Genomic DNA, 19344 nt, shown 5'->3' on the forward strand with positions numbered 1-19344 from the left:
AAACCTCACCTACTGCTGTTTCACTTCCCACCTTTTAATTTTGTTGATGGCTTGCTTTGTTGTGTAGAATCTTTTTGGTTTGATGTAGTTCTACTTGATTATTATTGCTTTCATTCATTGCCTTTGTTTTTGGAGTCAGATCCAAAAAATCATTGTCAAGACTAATATTAAGGAAATTACTGTCTACATTTCCTTCTAAAAATTTTACAGTTTAAGGTCATATGTTCAAGTCTTTCTCCATTATGAGTTAATTTTTGTTTATTGGGTAAGATAGTGGTCCAGTTTCATTCTTTTGCTTGTGGCTGTTCAGTTTTCCCAACTCCATTTATTGAAGAGACTATCTTTTCCCCATTTATAGTCTTGTCTCCTTTTTCACAATGAATTGATTGTAAGTACATAGGCTTATATCTGGATATCCTATTCCATTCTCTGTGTGTCTGTTTTTATGCCAATGCCAAACTATTTTGATTATAATAGTTTTATAATACAGTTTGAAATTAGAGAGTGTGATGCTTATAGCTTTGTTCTTTTTTTTCCGTTAAGTTTGCTTTGTCTATTTAGGTTTTTTTCTGGTTCTATACAAATGTTAAGGTTTTTCTACTTCTGGGGAAAATGCCATTAAAATTTCAATAGAAATTGCATTGAATCTGTACATTATGTGATATGGATATTTTAGCAATATTAATTCTTTTAAATCTGTGAGCACAGAGTATCTTTCCATTTGTTTTGGTCTTCTTAAATTTCTTTCATCAGTGTCTTATAATTTTCAGTGTAGCTTCTTTGTTACATTTATTTCTAGGTTTTTTAAAAATGTAATTGTAAATGGGACTGTCTTCTTAATTTCTCTTTCTGATAGTTTGTTACTAGTATATAAAAACTAAACATATTCTTATATATTAATTTTGTATCCTAAAACTTTACTGAATTTATTTATTAGTTCTAATACTAATATTTTTGTGGAGTCTTTGGGTTTTTTAAAAAATATATAATATCATGTCACCTGCAAATAGTGAGAGTTTTACTTCCTCCTTTACAATTTTGATGCCTTTCATTTGTTTATCTTGCTTAATTGCTCTAGCTAGAACTTCCAATACCATGTTGACCAAAAGTGGTCAAAGAAGGTATCCTGGTATTTTTTCTAATCTCATAAAAAAAACTTTCAGCTTTTCAACAGTGAGTATGATGTTAGCTGTGGGCTTGTCATCACATGGCCTTTTATTACATTGATGTACATTCCATATATCTATTTTGTTGAGAGTTTTTATCATATACAAATGTTGAATTTTGACAAATGATTCTTGGGTATCTTTCAGATGATCATATGATATTTGACCTTTATTTGTCACTTTCTTGATAGTATCTTTTGATGCAAAAAAGTTTTTCATTTTCATGAAGTCCAATATATCTATTTTTCCTTTGGTTGCTCATGCTTTGGGTATCTCTCCAAGACTATGAATATTTTTATTTTGTTTCCAAGAATTTTATAGTTTTAGCTCTCACATTTAAGTCTTTGGTCCTTTTGGAGTTAATTTTATATATGGTATAAGGTAGGAGTCAGTCATTATTTTGCCTGAGGATATCTGGTATTGATCTAGATGTCTATCCTATGCTTACTATCACAGTATCTTTATTGCTGAAGCTTTGAAGTAAGTTTTAAAATCAGAAAGTATGACTCCAACTTTATTCTTCTTTTCTAAGGTTATTGTTAAGGCTATTGGTTCCTTTGCATTTCCATATGAATTTTAAAACCAGTTTATCAGTTTTTGCAAAAAAGGCAGCAGGGATGGATTTTAATAGGGATTAGAGTGCATCAGTTTGAGGAGTGCTGCAATTTTTAAACACTCAGTATTCCAAACCATGAACAAAGGATGTCTTTCTATTTATTTAGGTCTTCTTTTAATTTCATTCAACAATGTTTTGTAGTCTTCAGAGCACCTGTCTAGCAGTTGTTTTTAAACTTATTCTTAACATATTTTATTTTTATGTGATTATAAATTAATTTTTCCTTTAATTTCAGTTTCTGTTTGTTGCTAATATATAGAAATACAACTGAATTTTGTATAGTAATCTTGTTATATACCAACATTACTAAACTTGTTTACTAGTTCTATTAGTTTTTTGGTGGATCCTTTAAAATTTTCCCCATAGAAGATCATGCTAACTGCAACTAGTCTTACTTTGTATTTCTATTTGGATATCTTTTATTCCTTTTTGGGTGGGCCTTACTTGCTCAAGTGAAAATTTCTAGAACAATGTTGAATAGAAACAGAAAAAAAGCCAACATTTTTATCTTGTTCTTCAACCCAGAAGAGTTCATTCTTTTATTATTAAGCATGATATCAGCTGTGGGTTTTCATACATGATTTTTATCTAGATGAGAAAGTTGCCCTCCATTCCTAGATTATTATTTTTTTTAAAAAATCATGAACAGTGTGTTGAATTTTGTCAAATGCTTTTCTGCATTTGTTATGATGATCATGTGGCTTTTGTTCTTTATTATTAATATATGCTATCACATGGATTGGTTTTTGCATGTTGAACCATTTACATTCCCGGCACAAATCCCACCTGGTTATGATGCAATAATCCTCTTTGTAGGTTTCTGGATTCTGTTTGCCAGTATTTTATTGAGCTTTTTGTATCTATATTCATAAGTGATATTGGCCTGTAGTATTGTTTTTTTATGATCTAGTTGTTTGGCTTTGGTATCAGGGTAATACTTTCCTCTTAGAATGCAGAGAGAAGTGTTGCCTTATCTATTTTTTCTGGATGGTTTATAAAGAACTGGCATTAATTCCTCTTTAAATCTTTGGTATAATTAATCAGTGAAGCAACCAAGTATTGTGGCTTTGGTGGGTAGGGGGGTGGGGGCAGATTTTTGATTACTGGTCAGATGTCTTTACTTGTTTCAGGTCTATTGAAATTTTCTGTGTCTTCTGAGTCAGTTTTAATAGTTTGTATCTATCAGGAATAGCTAGAGTAGTTGTGCTTCTAATATTAAATTCCTTGTTAGTTCAACTTCTGTCTTTTGGACTAGTGATCTAAATTTTGGGTAATAGGCATGAAGATAACCAGAGGCCAGGTGAGCCCCTGGAATGTTAGAAAAAATGCAACAAGATTATCAATAGTCATGTTTGAAGGAAGTAGTCTAAATAAATGAATTAAAAGGTAGAGATTGTCAGATTAGGTTTTTAAAAGTAAGGTCCAACTATATATTTGTTTGTGTGGGTTTTTTTTAAAACAACAAACACCCTTTAAATATGACAAAAATAAGTTAAAAGTAAAATGATGGAAATAAAAGATATACCATGCTTACTGTAATCAAAAGAAATCTGGAGTTGCTATATTAGTATCAGACAAAGTAGATTTCAGAGCAAAGAATAGTACCAGGAATAATGAGGATCAATGCATAAGGATAAAGGAGTCAATTCATGAAGAGGACATAAAAACTAAATGTTTATGTATCTAAGAACAGGACCTCAAAATATATGAAGCAAGAACTGAAAGATATATGAGGAAAAATAGGCAAATAAGAAAATTTTAAACAACTCTCTAAATATTAATAGGACAAGTAGAGAGAAAATCAGTAAGGATATAAAAAACTTCAGCAACATTCTTGAACAGCCTCAAAACAGCAGATGATACATTCTTCCAAGTGCTTATGAAACCTTTACCAAGAGAGATAATCTGGGCCTTAAAACAAGTATCAATAATTTAAGAGGATTCAAGTCACAGTAAGTATGAGCCCAGAAATCAAAAACAGAAAGATTCATGGACAATCCCTCAATATTTGGAAACTAAATAACACTTCTAAATAACCTATGGGCCAATGAATAAATTCAAATTAGAAATTATTTTGAACTGAATAAAAATGAAAACATAACTCAGGTGTTTTGGACTGGACACATGCAAAATGCTGGGTGAGGGGCAGGAGAGTAACCAGAGGAAAGGTGAATCGATGGAGCATCAGAAGAGACATGGGTGTTTCCAAACAATATCATAAGCTGGCCTCTGCCTTTGGGCTGAGACAGAGCAGGCAGGTGATGGCAGCTAACAGCTTGAGGAAGCAGGCTGTGTCACCTTGGCTTTAGAGAAGCCTGGCTGCTCTTCTTTTCTGCTGCATGAATGAATTAATCTCATTTTAGACTTATTCTCTTACATGTACTTCACATACGAAAAAGAAATATTTCCACTTGAGCACATACAAGATTTGTTAATTAGTAACAAAGAACATTAGGATAAAATATTTATCAGCTGTAGCCTGAGAAGTACTAATTCTGAATTACTAGATGGATTTTTATTTGTAATTTTAAAGTTGATTAACACACAAGTATATGCACACTTATACAAGTTGCAACTGTAACAATTCAGGCAATAAAAAAATCCCATGTTTCAAATTTGGCACATAGCCCTTAAATTGTATATTATAATGCAAGTTTCTCTAGAAACATAAACATAATATACCCATGCTACACTGAAATGAGGATATATATATGTATATATATATGAAACATGCAAAAGGAGAAGCTTAATATTGAAAAACTTTGAATGTAGATGTTACACAATAGTTATATTTCCAAGTTACTTGTCATAAAACAAATCAATTAGGACATCTGCAGTCAGATGGAATAAGTAAAGCTTTATGTCTTTTCAGTTCTGAGTGAGATGTGCTCCTATTTTATATCTAATGGATTATATGAATAGACAATTAAAAATAAATTTTGCTTTTATTTATGATTTTTAAAAAGGTATTCATTGATGTTAAAGGTTCTATATGAATACAGATCTCTAGCTAATAACTCATTGTTAAGAGTCAAATGACTTCAAATCTTTCCTGTTTCATTAAACATTTTTTAATGGTAAAGTAACTCTAGGGAAACTGTTTAAACATCAACCTCACAAAGCTCAGGTTGATACTTAATGAGTTATAAAACAAAAAAAAGGGAAAGTGAAGTTACTTACAAATCTAATTTTTTCAAATGCTTAGAGATAGATAGCTCTGAAACATGAATTTGAAACCTTTATTCTCTACAACTTCATCTTTTCTTATCATTGTTCAACTACAGTTGTCCCATTTCCCCCTCAACTCTCCCCTGCCCCACCCACCCCCACCTACCACACTCAATCCTACCCTCCCCACCCCTTTGGCTTTGTCCGTGGATGGAACTGGGGAGCATTATGCTGAGTGAAATAAGCCAGGTGGTGAAAGATAGATACCATATGATCTCACCTATAAGTGGAACCTAATCAACAAAAGAAACAAGCAAGCAAAATATAACCAGAGAAACTGAAATAAAGAACAAGCTTACGATTTCATCTTAAGGATGTCATTTTTCTCTAGGGTATCTAATTTTCTTTTTTTCTTTTTTTTTTTGTCTTTTTGTCTAGACTCCCATTACTTATTTTCTAGTATATGCAAGGCATGGGTATGTGAGATAAGAGTCATATTTTCTGATTTACCTCTGAAGCTGAGTTAACATTCGTTGGCTTTGGAACTTACTTAGCTTCCTATTGACAAAGTTACTCTACTTGACCAAACTTTAGTCAGGCTCCTCTGAGACCTCTCCTCAACCTTTGTACTTCCCGGTCTTTGCACTGCCCATTTTAACAAGAATCTTGTTAAATAAGTCAGTCTAGAGAGAATCTCCCACTCTGATATCTGAGGTCATCTTGGCCTGCCTTCAGGAAGAAACATGTCAAGTTGGTTAGTCAGAAATATTCTTTTACACCTGATGTTTCCTCTTAGTAATTTTCTAATTTTCCATCCACTGAACCATACCTTGCTCCTTGAGTATAAATTCCCACATTTCTTTGTTGTATTCAGGGTTGAGCCTAATCTCTCTCCCCTACTCAAAGCCCCATTATAGTTGTCCCTAGGAATTCTTTACAAATTCTTCATGAAGAGTCAGGTTGAAGTTTCCCTGTAACACTATCCAAACAGTACACTTGCTGGCAGAGAAAGAGACCCTCATCAGAGGATGAAGAATGAGGCCCTTTTCTCAGGGACAATGTGGTTCTTAACTGTCACTGTAAGTAATTCTCCACTTGAAGGTAGCCAGCCAGTAAAGATGAGAAATCGCAGTGAACTCAGCAGAGAGTGTGTCTGAAGTACATATCATTACCAGCGTCTATATGGCACAGCCTTCCATTTCCTAGTCAGAATGCAACGTACAGTACACAACTATGTGTCCAGAGGTAAAGTGGTCCAGAGACCACTTTCTTGGTACATTATTTTGACTGAGGTGGATAACTGGATAAAAGTTTTAAAATTGTTTCATATTAAATTCTTTGGGTCATCATCTGAGGCCTTAAACACCATTTATCTGTGGACTGGGATGAATGCAAGAAGCATTTTAGAAGAATCCTATGTATGTTCATTGGCACTTGCTTAGCCACCTAGAAACAAAGGTTATTATTTCTTTTGTTTTATAAATGAGGGCTAGTCAACACCTGATCAATACCTTTGTCAAGGCAGATTGGTCTGTATGTAATAGACAAAGTCTAATAACTATACTTCAGGCATTGGCCCCAGGCTCCATCTCAAATTCCCTGCCACCCAGTGGTTCTCACATGTCAAAGTAAAGGCAAAATCTTCATTTTGTTATGAGCTTTTAACTTTCCTCCATAGCAGTACACTTGCTTTTCTAAAAAGTTGGATATCTTAACCATATTTTATGTATACTTAAAGAATACATTCAATAAATAAATATAAATATCATCCCATCACTTTTCAAAAACTATTAGAAAACAACTATATATATATACATACACACACACAGGAGTGGGCAAAAGTAGGTTAACAAAAATAATTAATACAGTAATTAATACATAATTAAAGAATAAACTCTGTTCACAAATAGGTTTATAGCTGTATGTATGCATTTTATTCTTATATTATTTATGTATTAATTATTGTGCATTATACTGTGCCTACATGCAACTATAAACCTACTTTTGAACAGTTTATTATTAAATTATTTATGCATCAATTACTGTATTTATTATTATTATTGGCCTACTTTTGCCCACACCTGTATATAAACCTTCCCACAAAGTGTACAATATTTGGTGCTAATAAACATAGCAGAGGAAGCAGCTATGTATTGTGCTGTATTCAGAGCATAGAGTACTGAATAATGCATGAAGTAAAAATCCCTAGTCCAGATCCAGAAGAAGGCTTTGTTGCAACTTGTGTATATATTCACTTTAAACATAGTACAAAAAGGTTTTGTTTCCTCTTGATTAGCCTTAGAAAAAGGAAAGGCAATCTGTTTTCAAAAACCATGTTAAAAAGAATAAGAAGATGGTTTTTTAGCATTAAGTTTCTTAATCTCTTTTCACCCCCTTTTCATTTAAAATATTTCCTCATTTTGCCTTCTGAAAATATATGAAGCTTTTTTAACTGTTTTTTTTTTAAATTTTTAAATTTATTGTTGTTCAGTCATAGTTGTCCCACATTTTTCCCCTTGTTCAGCACAACCCTGTCCACCCCCCCCACAATCAACCCCCCTCCAAATTGTCTGTGTCCACGAGTCCTTTATTTGTGCTTCAGTGCTTGGTCCTATCCCTTCCCCACCATTATCCCCTTCACCCCTCCCCTATTGTCACTGCCAGTTTGTTCTTTATTTCTAAGTCTCTGGTTCTATTTTGCTCATTTGTTTGTTTTGTTTATTAGAGTCCACTTATAGGTGATGTCATATGGTATTTGTCTTTCACTACCTGGTTTATTTCACTTAGCATAATGCTCTCCAGGTCTATCCATGCTGTCTCAAAGGGTAGGAGTTCCTTCTTTCTTTCTGCTGGGTAGTATTCCATAATGTAAAAGTGACACAGTTTTTTGATTCACTCATTTACTAATGGGCACTTAGGTTGTTTTCAGCACTTGGCTACTGTAAGTAATGCTGCTATGAACATTGGGGTGCAGAGGTTCTTTTGAACTGGTGCAGCATTGAACCACACTCATCAAGAAGAAAAGAAATAAGACCTAAATAAATAAAATCAGAAACAAAATGGGTGAAATTACAACCAATACCACAGAAATACAAAAGATCATAAGAAATTACTATGAACAATAATATGCCAAAAATTTAAAAACCTGGATAAAATGGATAAATTTCTAGAAACATATAATCCTCCAAAGCTGAGTCAAGAAGAAGCAGAAAGTCTGAATAAACTGATATCAGCTAGTGAAATTGAAGCAGTAATCAAAAAACTCCCAGCACACAAAAGCCTTGGGCTGGACGGTTTCATGGGAGAATTTTAAAAAACATTTAGAGAATAGTGAACCCAGATTCTTTTCAAACCATTCCAAAAAAATCCAAGAAGAGGGAAGACCTCCAAACTCTTTTTATGAGGCCAGTATTATCCTAATTCCAAAACCAGACAAAGATACAAGTAAGAAAGAAAACTACAGGCTGATATCGCTGATGAACATAGGTGTAAAAATCCTCAACAAAATATTCGAAAATTGGTTTCAGCAATACATTAAAAAGATCATACATCATAATCAAGTGGGATTCATCCCAGGGATGCAAGGATGGTACAATATATGCAAGTCAAGAAATGTAATACTTCACATAACAAAAGGAAAGACAAAAGTCACATGATCACATCAATAGATGAAGAAGCATCTGGTAAAGTACAGCACCCATTTATGATTAAAAATGCATAGCAAAGTAGAAATAGAGGGAGCATTTCTCAACATAATAAAGGTTACATATGAGAAACCTAAAGTCCACATCATACTCAATGGACAAAAACGAAAAGTTTCCCCCCTAAGATCAGGAATAAGACAAGGATGTCCATTTTCACCACTTCTACTTGACATAGTATTGGAATTTCTAGCCACAGTGATCAGACAAGAAAGCATCCAAATTGGAAAGGAGGAAGTAAAGCTGTCCCTATTTGCAGATGATATGATGGGGTACATAGAAAACCCTATAGATGCCACCAAAAAATGACTTGACCTAATAAATTAATTTGGCAAAATAGCAGGATATGAAGTCAACATTCAGAAGTCGAAGGCATTTTTGTATACTAACAATGAAATATCAAAAGCAGAAATTAGGAAAAAATCCCATTTACTATAGCAACATGAAAAATAAAATACTTAGAAACAAACTTAACCAAAGCGGTATATGAAGCTTTTCTGAGCCTAGTGATATTGCCTTCCTAAGTTTCTTAAAACCAACTGACAACCAACCAATCAACCAATCACCCACCCAAACAACTCACCCACCCACCAATCAATCAAGCAACTGACTTAATTTAGGAAGTATTCTCTGAACCCATATATTCATTCAAGTGCTACATGCTCTTTTAGATCTGTCCTACATCTTTCATGTACTAAGTCTAACATATCTCTGGTTACTAAATGAAATTCCCTTTTGTAAATGAAATGTCTTCATTTTTGCTTACTTCAGCTCCATTTTTCCTTATGATCCATACTGAGCTGCTAAAACATGTACCATTCTTTCTATTCCCAAAGAGGAATAAATAGTTTAAGATTCAAATAAATTCTTTTACATAAATGGCCTGCCAATGAAGTGGGGCAGTGGGGCTGGTCTACCCAGGGTAAGGTAACAAAGTGGCCCATTTATTTGTAAAAAATTTAAGGCAATAATAAATACAATTAAAAGTTGGTTCTCTATTATCCCTCTCCTCACTCCTCTGGTTATAGTCATTTTGTTCTTCATTTCAATGTCTCTGGTTGTATTTTGCTTGCTTATTTGTTTTGTTGATTAGGTTCCACTTATAGGTGAGGTCATAGGGGATACTAGGAGAAGGGCCATCAAGGAACGTGTATAAGGGACACATGAACAAAGTCAAAGGGAGTATCTTTGAGGGTGGGAAGTAGGAATGCGTGGGGGGGTTGTGATGGGGTAAATATGGAGACAACTGTACTTGAACAACAATAAAAAAAGAAAAAATAGTTGGTTCTTTTTTTATCACATGTGATGATGACTCTAAATGTCAGTAATAAAATACTCCTCCCTGAAGGGGAGGACAACTCTCACCCCTCCCCCAACTTATCATAGTCTTACATTGCACTGTTAATAAACAAAGACTCTTTTGCAATTTTCCTGTGGATTGGTATTGGTATTTCCATTGGCTGTATGACTGTCAAAAGTGGGAGATTTGATAAAAGTGAATAAAACCTTTAAGTTCTCATGTCTAATATTATTATTTGTGTGACAGGATAATGTCCTGTTTTTTTAAACATTTGCTTCAAGTTTTCAGAGCTACTAGAATTCCATAAACACTATAATTACTCAGTGAGAGACCAGGAGGAAATTCAATAATTTTACTAAGCCTTCAGTGAAATGTCTGAAATAAAAATGCAAGTCTTTCTTGCCTATTCTATTCTGAAGGGACTTTAACAGTCATTTTATACATCAGTGTTGATAATTCCCTAAAATTTTCTGCCTAGAAAGGTAGGACTTACTTAAAAAAAATCATGATCCCTGGCTGGGTGGCTCAGTTGGTTGGAGTGTTGTCCCATACACCAAAAGGTCACAGGTCAATTCTCGGTCAGGGCATGTGCAAGAGGGTAACCAATCAGTGTTTCTTTCTCACATAGATGTTTCTCTTTCTGTCTCTCTGTCTCCACCCCCATTCCTCTTTAATAAGCAATGAAAAAAATATCCTCAGGTGAGGATTAAGAAAAATCTTGAAATAAAAAATTAAGTTCCTATTGCAAATGAGTCTATGGAATTCAAGGGACATTATCACTTAGTCCAGGCTACCTGATCCATCAATCTACCTTGGTTCAGGTCCTCTAAAGCCTGGTTCTTTAGCTTTCCTTTTAATTTTGTGACTTCCCTATATTCTTCCAGTGAATTTCCTTTTTGCTTAATTTAGCCATAGTTAGAACTTGTGGTTTGCAATCAAAAACCCTTACTTAAAATATTTACATATATCCCAATCATGCTTAATCTTTAGAACAACTTTAAAGGTGAGGTGAAAAAAACAGATTCTCATATTTTAAAGTTATTTATACTTAGTTGTATAAATAGTTAATAGCAGAATTGGAATACAAATTCAGATTTGTTAGGATTTATGTCTTCCTATCGTGTTACTACAAAATCTTAAGACTTGAATTCTTCAGGGCCACATGTTGTTTGACTCTAATAGATGCCCCAACCAAAAATATTCCTTGTAGTTCCATTCAGTATAACCATCCGCCCATTCATTTGCTTAACAGATACCCAGATACAACTGACCCTTGAATAAACCAAATTTGTACAGCATGGGTCCACTTACAGGAGAAATTTTTTTCAATAAATACTGTAAATGTACTTGCATTTTCTCTTCTTTGTGATTTTTAAATAATGTTTTCTTTTCTTTTGCTTGTTTTACTATAAGAATACAGTATATTGTATATAATATACAAAATATATAAAAATTAATTGACTGTTTATGCTCTTGGTATGGCTACTGGTCAACAGTAGGCTATCAGTAAAGTTTTGTGGAGTCCAAAGGTATACATGAATTTTCACCTTCAAGTGGTATCAGTGCCCCAACTCCAGCAATGTGCAAGGGTCAACTACTGTATTTTTCAGACTATAAGATGCACCTTTCCCCTCAAATTTGGGAGGAATAATGGCTGGGAATAATGGTTGTTAATGCTGCTCTTGAATTCTGTTTACATTTATATTGGTGAAATATTATGTTATTTATGCTATTAAATATTTTACCACATTTTTTGCTCCAAAATTTTTTGCCTATTTTCCTCCTCTGAAACCTCGGTGTGTCTTATGGTCTGAAAAATGCAGTGTATATATAATAGGTGCAAGGTGCAGCAACAAGAATAGGGAGTACAAAGCTGGGTTAGCCTGTCACTTCCATCAGGTTGCTCACATCCCTCTGCAAAGCTGATTGTTCAGTTAATAGACTTTATACTGGAATCGGTTAAATTTAAGCAGTATGGAAAAGAACAGAATATAATATAAAGCCATATGGTTCAGACAAGATAAGAATAATTCAGCTCATTAAATTAGAAACAGTTTCTACTCAATTTAAACCTTCAACAGGGTAATTCTTCACTGCAATGACTTCTAGAAACACATAGAGAAAAAATTGTTTTATTTCCAGTCTTTAAAATAAACAAAAGTATGATGAAATAATCTAGTGTACTAAATGTCAATTCTTGGCTTACCTCCCTGGAGATTTCTCTTGATATCTGCACACCAGCTAATATAGTCTTTAAATCAACTTTTATGTCTTGCTTTAAAATATTTTAAAGGAAACATATTGCTACTTTCAGTGAAAAACTGATAACCTATACATAGAAAGTAACTACAAAAATAAATACAGTGAGCCAAAGTTAGTAAGTTTTATCTAGACAGCATTGCATTGGAAAGCTCTGAGCCTGACTTGATCTGCTCCGTTTTGCCAACAAAGAATAACAACTGCTCAGCAAGTGTTAAAGACCTACTCAGTCCATGCTAATTTTTCTCCTGGAAGTGATCAGAAGGATAGAAAGAGAACCTGAATGGAAGTAGTTTTCTCATTACATGATTCAGTGATACCTAATACTATATTTTCATCCCACCAAAAGTAGCCTCTTGCAAACCACAGTGTTCCAGATATGTACTTGAGGACATATAGTGCAGGAGAATGTAAATGTATTATATGTGGACAGAAGCGATAAAAGCAGCTTCTAAGTCTGCATCTACCATTTGTATTCATTCACTTATCAACTAATATGCATTAAGTACCTACCATGTGTCGGTCATTGTGCTTAGACTTGGTAAGACCCTCACTTCAAAAAGAAAGTAAACTAGGTGAGAATGAAGAAGATAATTGAATAAGCAAACTTAATAGATGCTAAGTGCTAGACTCACAGGGAGAGAAGTCATTTTCAAGTCTCAATAAGCCACCCATTCATTCAGAATTTCCAGAAATCTTATGTCCATTTTAAGCTGCCAATGGTTTATTTCCTTCAGTGAGTGACCATCAGTTAAAAAATACCAAATAGCTATCATATAAGGAATGGAAATCAGTAGGTTCTTGAAAAATAGAAGGGCACAAGAGTAAAGTGTGCTGTCATGTGGAAATAGTAAAGTGGGCATCAGGAAGAACATTAAAGATTGCTCTAATGTTTTCCTATTCTAAGAATTAGAGGCCTATGATTTCTTAGAGTTAGATGCTAAACAGATTTAAACTGGACATCATGAAATCCAGTGTAACATTCTTTGTACTATTTAATATATTGAGAGTTAAGGATATTTACATTTTCCCAAAAAGATAATCTGAGGCCTCCCCAGTAAATAGGTACTTACCCACTCTCCCAAAAAGAAAACAAAATGGAGATTATGTAGTAGACAGTACAACGACCACATTTTAAGAAATGTGCAAAGGGGATATATTTAAAGAATGAGCCCTATTAAAATAATTATATTGAGAAAAAATTATGGAAAGATTAGCATGAAAACATGAGTGGCTTTTGGTGGTTGTCAACCACATTTAAAGCTAATCAGCATAAAGGGTTCCCTCTATAGAATGACAATTTTATCCTACAGGAGAAACAGACTTCCTCTCCTAAGTTCTTCGGCACCACTACATTGAGAAAACTTGGGAAGAGGAGGCAAGGGAAAACCCTGGAATAATTTCCAGGCACCCCTAGTCTTTGTAGACAGTAATTTATTTTATTGTCTCTTTCTTCCTAGTATTGATCATATACATTTTAAGAAGTAGGAGACTTCGAAGCAAAGTATAAGGTAATTTACAGCATTCTCCAATGTGCAAAGTTGATAATTATTGAAGTACATTGTTTAAAGAGGAAGGCTAGAAACACTACTTTTCTCCAATTTCACCCACAGAATATCAGCAGGATTACCCTGGGACACGGAACTTGGAAATGGTAGGACAGCAGTTTTAGTCAAATAAGCACGTGACTGAATTCTACTATACACGATTCTTTGGTAGCTCTGGGCCTGGATAATTATTTCAGCTACATTGTCTTTGTATTTATTTCTGTTCTTAGCTAGTCAATACTATTTTGCATTCATTCTGAACTTATTTTATTCAGAATTAAACTTTCCAAGACCAATGGCACATTTTATTAAACCATGTTATTCAAATTCAGTTTTATTAAACATCTTCCCATTGAATCCTAAAGAACTGCCTTGAAAATAAAAATATAGATCATCTTGCTATTTAAATTCTTAAAATTAAACCATTAATTGGCTGGCCCAGCTTGTTATGGCATGCTAAGCCGCCCTGATCCTCCCATGAGAATGAAAACTGGTAAAATATAATATACCTGTGGAGCTTGAGAGTGACAGTTCCATAAACAGTAGCAAAACCGAGGAGGCGGACCCATCTTAGGAGAATACAGCGAAATGTGTTTGGCTCAAAGTACAAAATAACGACCTGTGGGATGTGAAGAAAAAGAACGAAATTTTTAGAATCAACTGAAGACCCACAGACTAAAATCAATATTTCATGACGCGATGTTTAATATACATAAATTCTCACATAAGCACACGTCCATTAGATTAAAACTTTAAAATATTACTTTGATCATTCATTGCCCAAATTGGAGAACTATAGTGTCTCCCTACTGCTTCCAAATCAATTCTAAATTCTTTAATTCTAACTTTCAGGAGTTTCTATCAAGTGTCTCTAAATCATTGGTATGTCCCAACTTAGTTCTTTTTACTTCCCAAGATGGGCCAGCCAGGCTAGCTTCCATTGTATTCCACCTGGAACTTCCCTTGTTCCCGTCTCCACACTTCTACAATACCTATCCCCTGTCTAAATCAGCCCTGAGAGGATTATCCTGTGCTGCACACTGCTCCCCTCAGTCTACCACTCCATATTTATTACTTCACTTAGTACTTGGTTCACTTACTTTGCTAACTTGTTGCTTCTTACTCCCGAGTTTTCATTCAACAAACATTAATTATGCATTTACTTTGAGCCAGGCACTATACTAGATGTTGTGGATACAAAGGCCAATAAGAAAGGAAAGAGAGACATATAAACAAGAAACTACAATAAAGTAGTACAGATGCTGCTCTGTCTGGTGTGGCTCTGTTGGTTGGAGGGCCGTCTTGTGAACTGAAAAATTGCAGGTTTGAATCCCAATCAGGGTGCATGCCTGGGTTGCAGTTTCAGTCCCAGTCAGGATGCCCGCAAGAGGCAACTGAAGATATATAGATGTTTGTCTCGCTCTCTGTCTCTCTCTCTCTCCCCCCACCCCCTCTCTAGAATCAATAAGCATGGCATCCTGGGTTGACAATAAAAATAGGAGCACAGGTGCTGGGATAAACACTTGCACAGGTTCAGTGGGACACAAGGGAACAAATGGCCATTTCTAGAGGGATGGTCAAAAGGCATATACAGGGTGGGGCAAAAGTAGGTTTACAGTTTTTCACATGAAAAATAATACAGGAATTAATAAATAATAATACAAGAATAAACTGTTTCATGTACTTACAACTGTAAACCTACATTTGCCCCCCCCTGTTTTCCCAAGGTGCTGTCTATGTACTGCCTTTCAGATGCTGCTGTGTGGTCTGGAGCAAGCCCTCATCAAATAGGAACTGGTTTGGCCCTGCCTAAGGAGTCTTACACAGTGCCAGAGAACTAATGCTGTGGCGAATGCAGACGTGTACCTTTCTGCTTGAAGCAGCTGGCTGAACTGATTCTGCTGAATGTAAGGACATCATGACAGAAAAATATAACCACTCTGAAAACCCAGAGTGTTGTTTTTGGTTATGCATCCCAAAGATTTGAATGTTGGGAAACATAAGGGGTAACTGGGGGACAGGGCATGGGGGCTGATAATTTCTTGCTGGTATCTTAGAAATGAAGCCCCAGTCTCCAGCAGTACCAAGAATGGTATCACCTAAAACTCTATGCTAGTATTTCTCAAATATTTCTACTATATAAAGATATGGAACTAAGATTGTCAATATCATTTGGATTACATTCTCAGGCAGTGGGGAAAATACTGGACAAAAGTGTCAAGGAGAAAGGAAAGAAATGTTAAAATAAATATGGACAGCAGATAATGTTGCTTTGTCTATATATAGTATTTGTAAAGATTTGACTTTAGAATTTAATCTACTAGAAAATTATTTGGAAATAATCCCAAAATTGTTATGAAAACCTTTCTTTTATTTATTATTTTGATGAAACAAGTTAAAGTTCTACAAATCTGTATTGTTTTAACTCATGTATTTTTGGCAGTGTTCCTTTTCACAAGAATCTAATAGTAATTATGAGTTCTGCAAAGTAAGTTGTGTTGTTTACTAAGAAACCTGTGTGGAAGGAAGAAGAGAAAACAGGGAAAAAATAATGGAGAAAATTTGATGGATTTTTAAGGGATTGAGGTAGTATGTGTGTTTCTTCTCATGGCAGAGACAAATTGGAAACCAGAGAGGGAGGGACCTAAAGTCAAGAACTAGATTAGAGATTATTCTAGCACAGTAGATTCCTTGAGGCTGCAAAATCCTGTGACTTACTGTGAAATTTTCTATTGCATACCAAGTAGTGAATAGGGGAAGGGGAAAAACTGTAATATAGAAGTTGGCATAATTATTTTTTATTTTGAAATAAAGAATTGCTCTTGAACTATTTGAGAACTACCGATACAGCTTCAAACTTATTTCATAGATGAAGAATTCGAGGACTTGTTACTGTAAATGAAAGACTGTGTTGGTCAAAATGAAATAACTTTTTTAGCATCCATAGATAAGATATAAATTTAAAAAGTAATAGAAAATAAAATTCCAGTGAACTTAATACAATGTATTATTAGAAACAGTTCAGCAAGTAGTAAAGTTGAAATTCTCATTTTGCAGTGTGGTGGTGAACACAGGTTCTGAATCCAGTCTCCCTGGGTTCTAATCCCAGCTCTCCTCTGTATTAGCTGCATGACTTTGACAAGTTATTTAACAGTGCCTTGCTATGCCTCAGTTTTCCCACTTGTAAAATGAAACACAACAATACTTCCACATGGAACTACTCTGGTTTAAATATGATAAACACAATGTCTGGTACAGCAAGTAATCAATAAGTATTGGCTAATATTATCAGGAGAGTTGATTTATGTATGCTTTGTTCTAAAAGTTTTATTCTTATTGCAGTGTAATTACTTATCATCTGAATAAATTCTTTTCTAATCATTACAGCCCCTTCTTTTGAATTCCTATAATCACTTTTTGACTGTATACTTTTTCTACTTTGCCTTATATTGTAGTTATCTGTATGTGTGTCTCCTTGAATCAAATGTAAAATCAGAGAAGGCAAACTTCTGCATACATTCTGTGTGCTTTACACACAGAAAATTTATATAATATATAAATTTATATAATTTATATAATTTTTTGCTCAATGATTTATTTTAGCTAATTTAATAAAAAATGTTACCTTCAAAATAAACTATTTGAAAAGTCCAATTAGGGTTCATTAATTATGATGATTCTAGTTTATACATTCACTATTAATTTATTCTGTGTGAGGCAGTAGGGGATTTAGAGACCATACAGATAACTAAGATGTGGTTTTGTCCTCAAGTTAAAATTTAGAAGAGTAGATATTACATGTAAATGATACAAAAAATTATGTGATCATACTTATACAGCACTACTGCTACACACTAGATTAGGCATTTTTGCCTTATTTATTCATTTGGTCCACACAGTACCTTATGAGGTAGGGACTTTTAAAGAAAAAAAATGAGGCATAGAGAATTTAAGTGATGCGCTCAGGCTCACACAGCCAGTAAGCGTCAGAGCAAGGATTGGAATGTAGGCAGTTTGGTTCCAGAGTTCATGCTCATTAAGAGCTATACCTCCATTCTTCTCCAAACAGTTCTACCAGGTGGGGGAGATGACAAAAGCTATCACACTGTGAATCTTGTAATATTGAGGATCCAGAGAAAAGGAAATTACTCGGTGGGAAAAAAGTGAATTTATTCCGGGAGGGTGGATATTTGGGCAAGAACATAAAGGAGAAACAGGTTTAAATATGTAACAAAGAGGAAAGGGGAGGAGAGCCCAAGACAAAGGCCTGGTTGTGAGAAAAGCTTTAGAATGTGGAGTATGCAGTTACACTCAGGAGGATGTGAAAGGGAGTACTGAAAATCAAGCTTCAAAACAGACATGGGGTCAGTTCTTCTTAAGCTTTTAATAACATGATGAGGAATTCAGATCCTATTTCATCAGCTGACATTCCACTAAACTTCTTTGAGTTGATATCAGAACGTTCAAGAGAGTTAATCTGGCAGCAGCAACAGGTGAGAGGATTGGTTGGCTGTGAAAGGGGAAAATACTGAAGGTGCCAAGACTAGTTTGGAAAAATAAAAACCACTCCAAAATAAAACTGTAGGAAATAGGTAAAGAAGAACATAAATAACATTGTGAGACTGGGAATTCAGTTATTCATGGGAATAGGAGAAAGAAGATGCAGAATCAGGAAAATTGGGCAACTGATTATTTGTTGAGTCAAAAGAGAATAGAGTGTCAAAGACAGACAATGTGAAGATTTTAACCCTGGGTAACTGGGAAGGTGATTATGTTTTAAAAAGGTGCATAAGACTGCAGAAAATCATGTTACCTGTGCTTAGTAACCTCCCCACCCCCAGCTCATCCTTCATGTCCCAGCTCAGGATTGGCCTCCATGACTCTTCCCATCAACCCCTAGACTGAGCCAGGGTTCCATCTAATTTGTACGTTATTTGCTTGTATTGAATTCTGAGCTTTCCTTCATCACACTCATCAGGTCTATTTTAATAGAATTATTTCTGTAATTCATTTGTTGAATGTTTCTTACTAGCTAATTTGTAAGTTACATGAGGACAAAGGTTGTAACTACCTTGTTTGTGATTGTGTTTGCTCCCTAATACTGTGCCTGGCAGAAGTAGGTAAACAATAATTGCAAATGGAAAGAATGAAGTAAAAAAAAAAGGAAGTGAGTGTGGGAAGGAGAGAGGAAGTGAGAAAGGATAGAAAACAGTAAGTTCATTTTTGAAAATACTGAGTGTAAGTTCTCTATAGGACTTCCCATCCAGATCTAGCTTACAGTAATATACTCTGTAAAGGGAATAAAAAACAAGACTAGGAAGTTTCAGTGTCCTTCAAATCTCAATATTTAACTTTTTCTTGTTAAATATAACTTACATACATGTATAGTTGAACAAATTATTGTAAAATAAATACCCCTTCCCAAAACCCAAGTTAATAAAACATTTCATAACAGACCTTGGTAGGAGAAGAAATAGAGAAAAACTAAGCCACTGACCTGAAAAATTTATGAGTTATGGTGATAGTACTAGTAGCTGTCATTTTTATGTACCAATAAACTACTTATACAGGGTGGTACAAAAGTAGG

The 19344-nt window shown here is 34.5% G+C and overlaps 1 protein-coding gene across 1 annotated transcript in view; it reads right to left on the minus strand.

The window, feature by feature from the left end:
• GPR158 (G protein-coupled receptor 158) overlaps nt 1–19344 on the minus strand; it is a 366089-nt gene that overhangs the window by 36346 nt on the left and 310399 nt on the right. Inside the window, exon 6 of the mRNA XM_028506632.2 lies at nt 14267–14376. Within this exon, the coding sequence (XP_028362433.1) occupies nt 14267–14376 (110 nt within the window). The remainder of the gene's footprint in view (nt 1–14266; nt 14377–19344) is intronic.

Source organism: Phyllostomus discolor, chromosome 1 (assembly GCF_004126475.2).
Source record: "Phyllostomus discolor isolate MPI-MPIP mPhyDis1 chromosome 1, mPhyDis1.pri.v3, whole genome shotgun sequence".
Lineage (NCBI taxonomy): Eukaryota > Metazoa > Chordata > Mammalia > Chiroptera > Phyllostomidae > Phyllostomus > Phyllostomus discolor.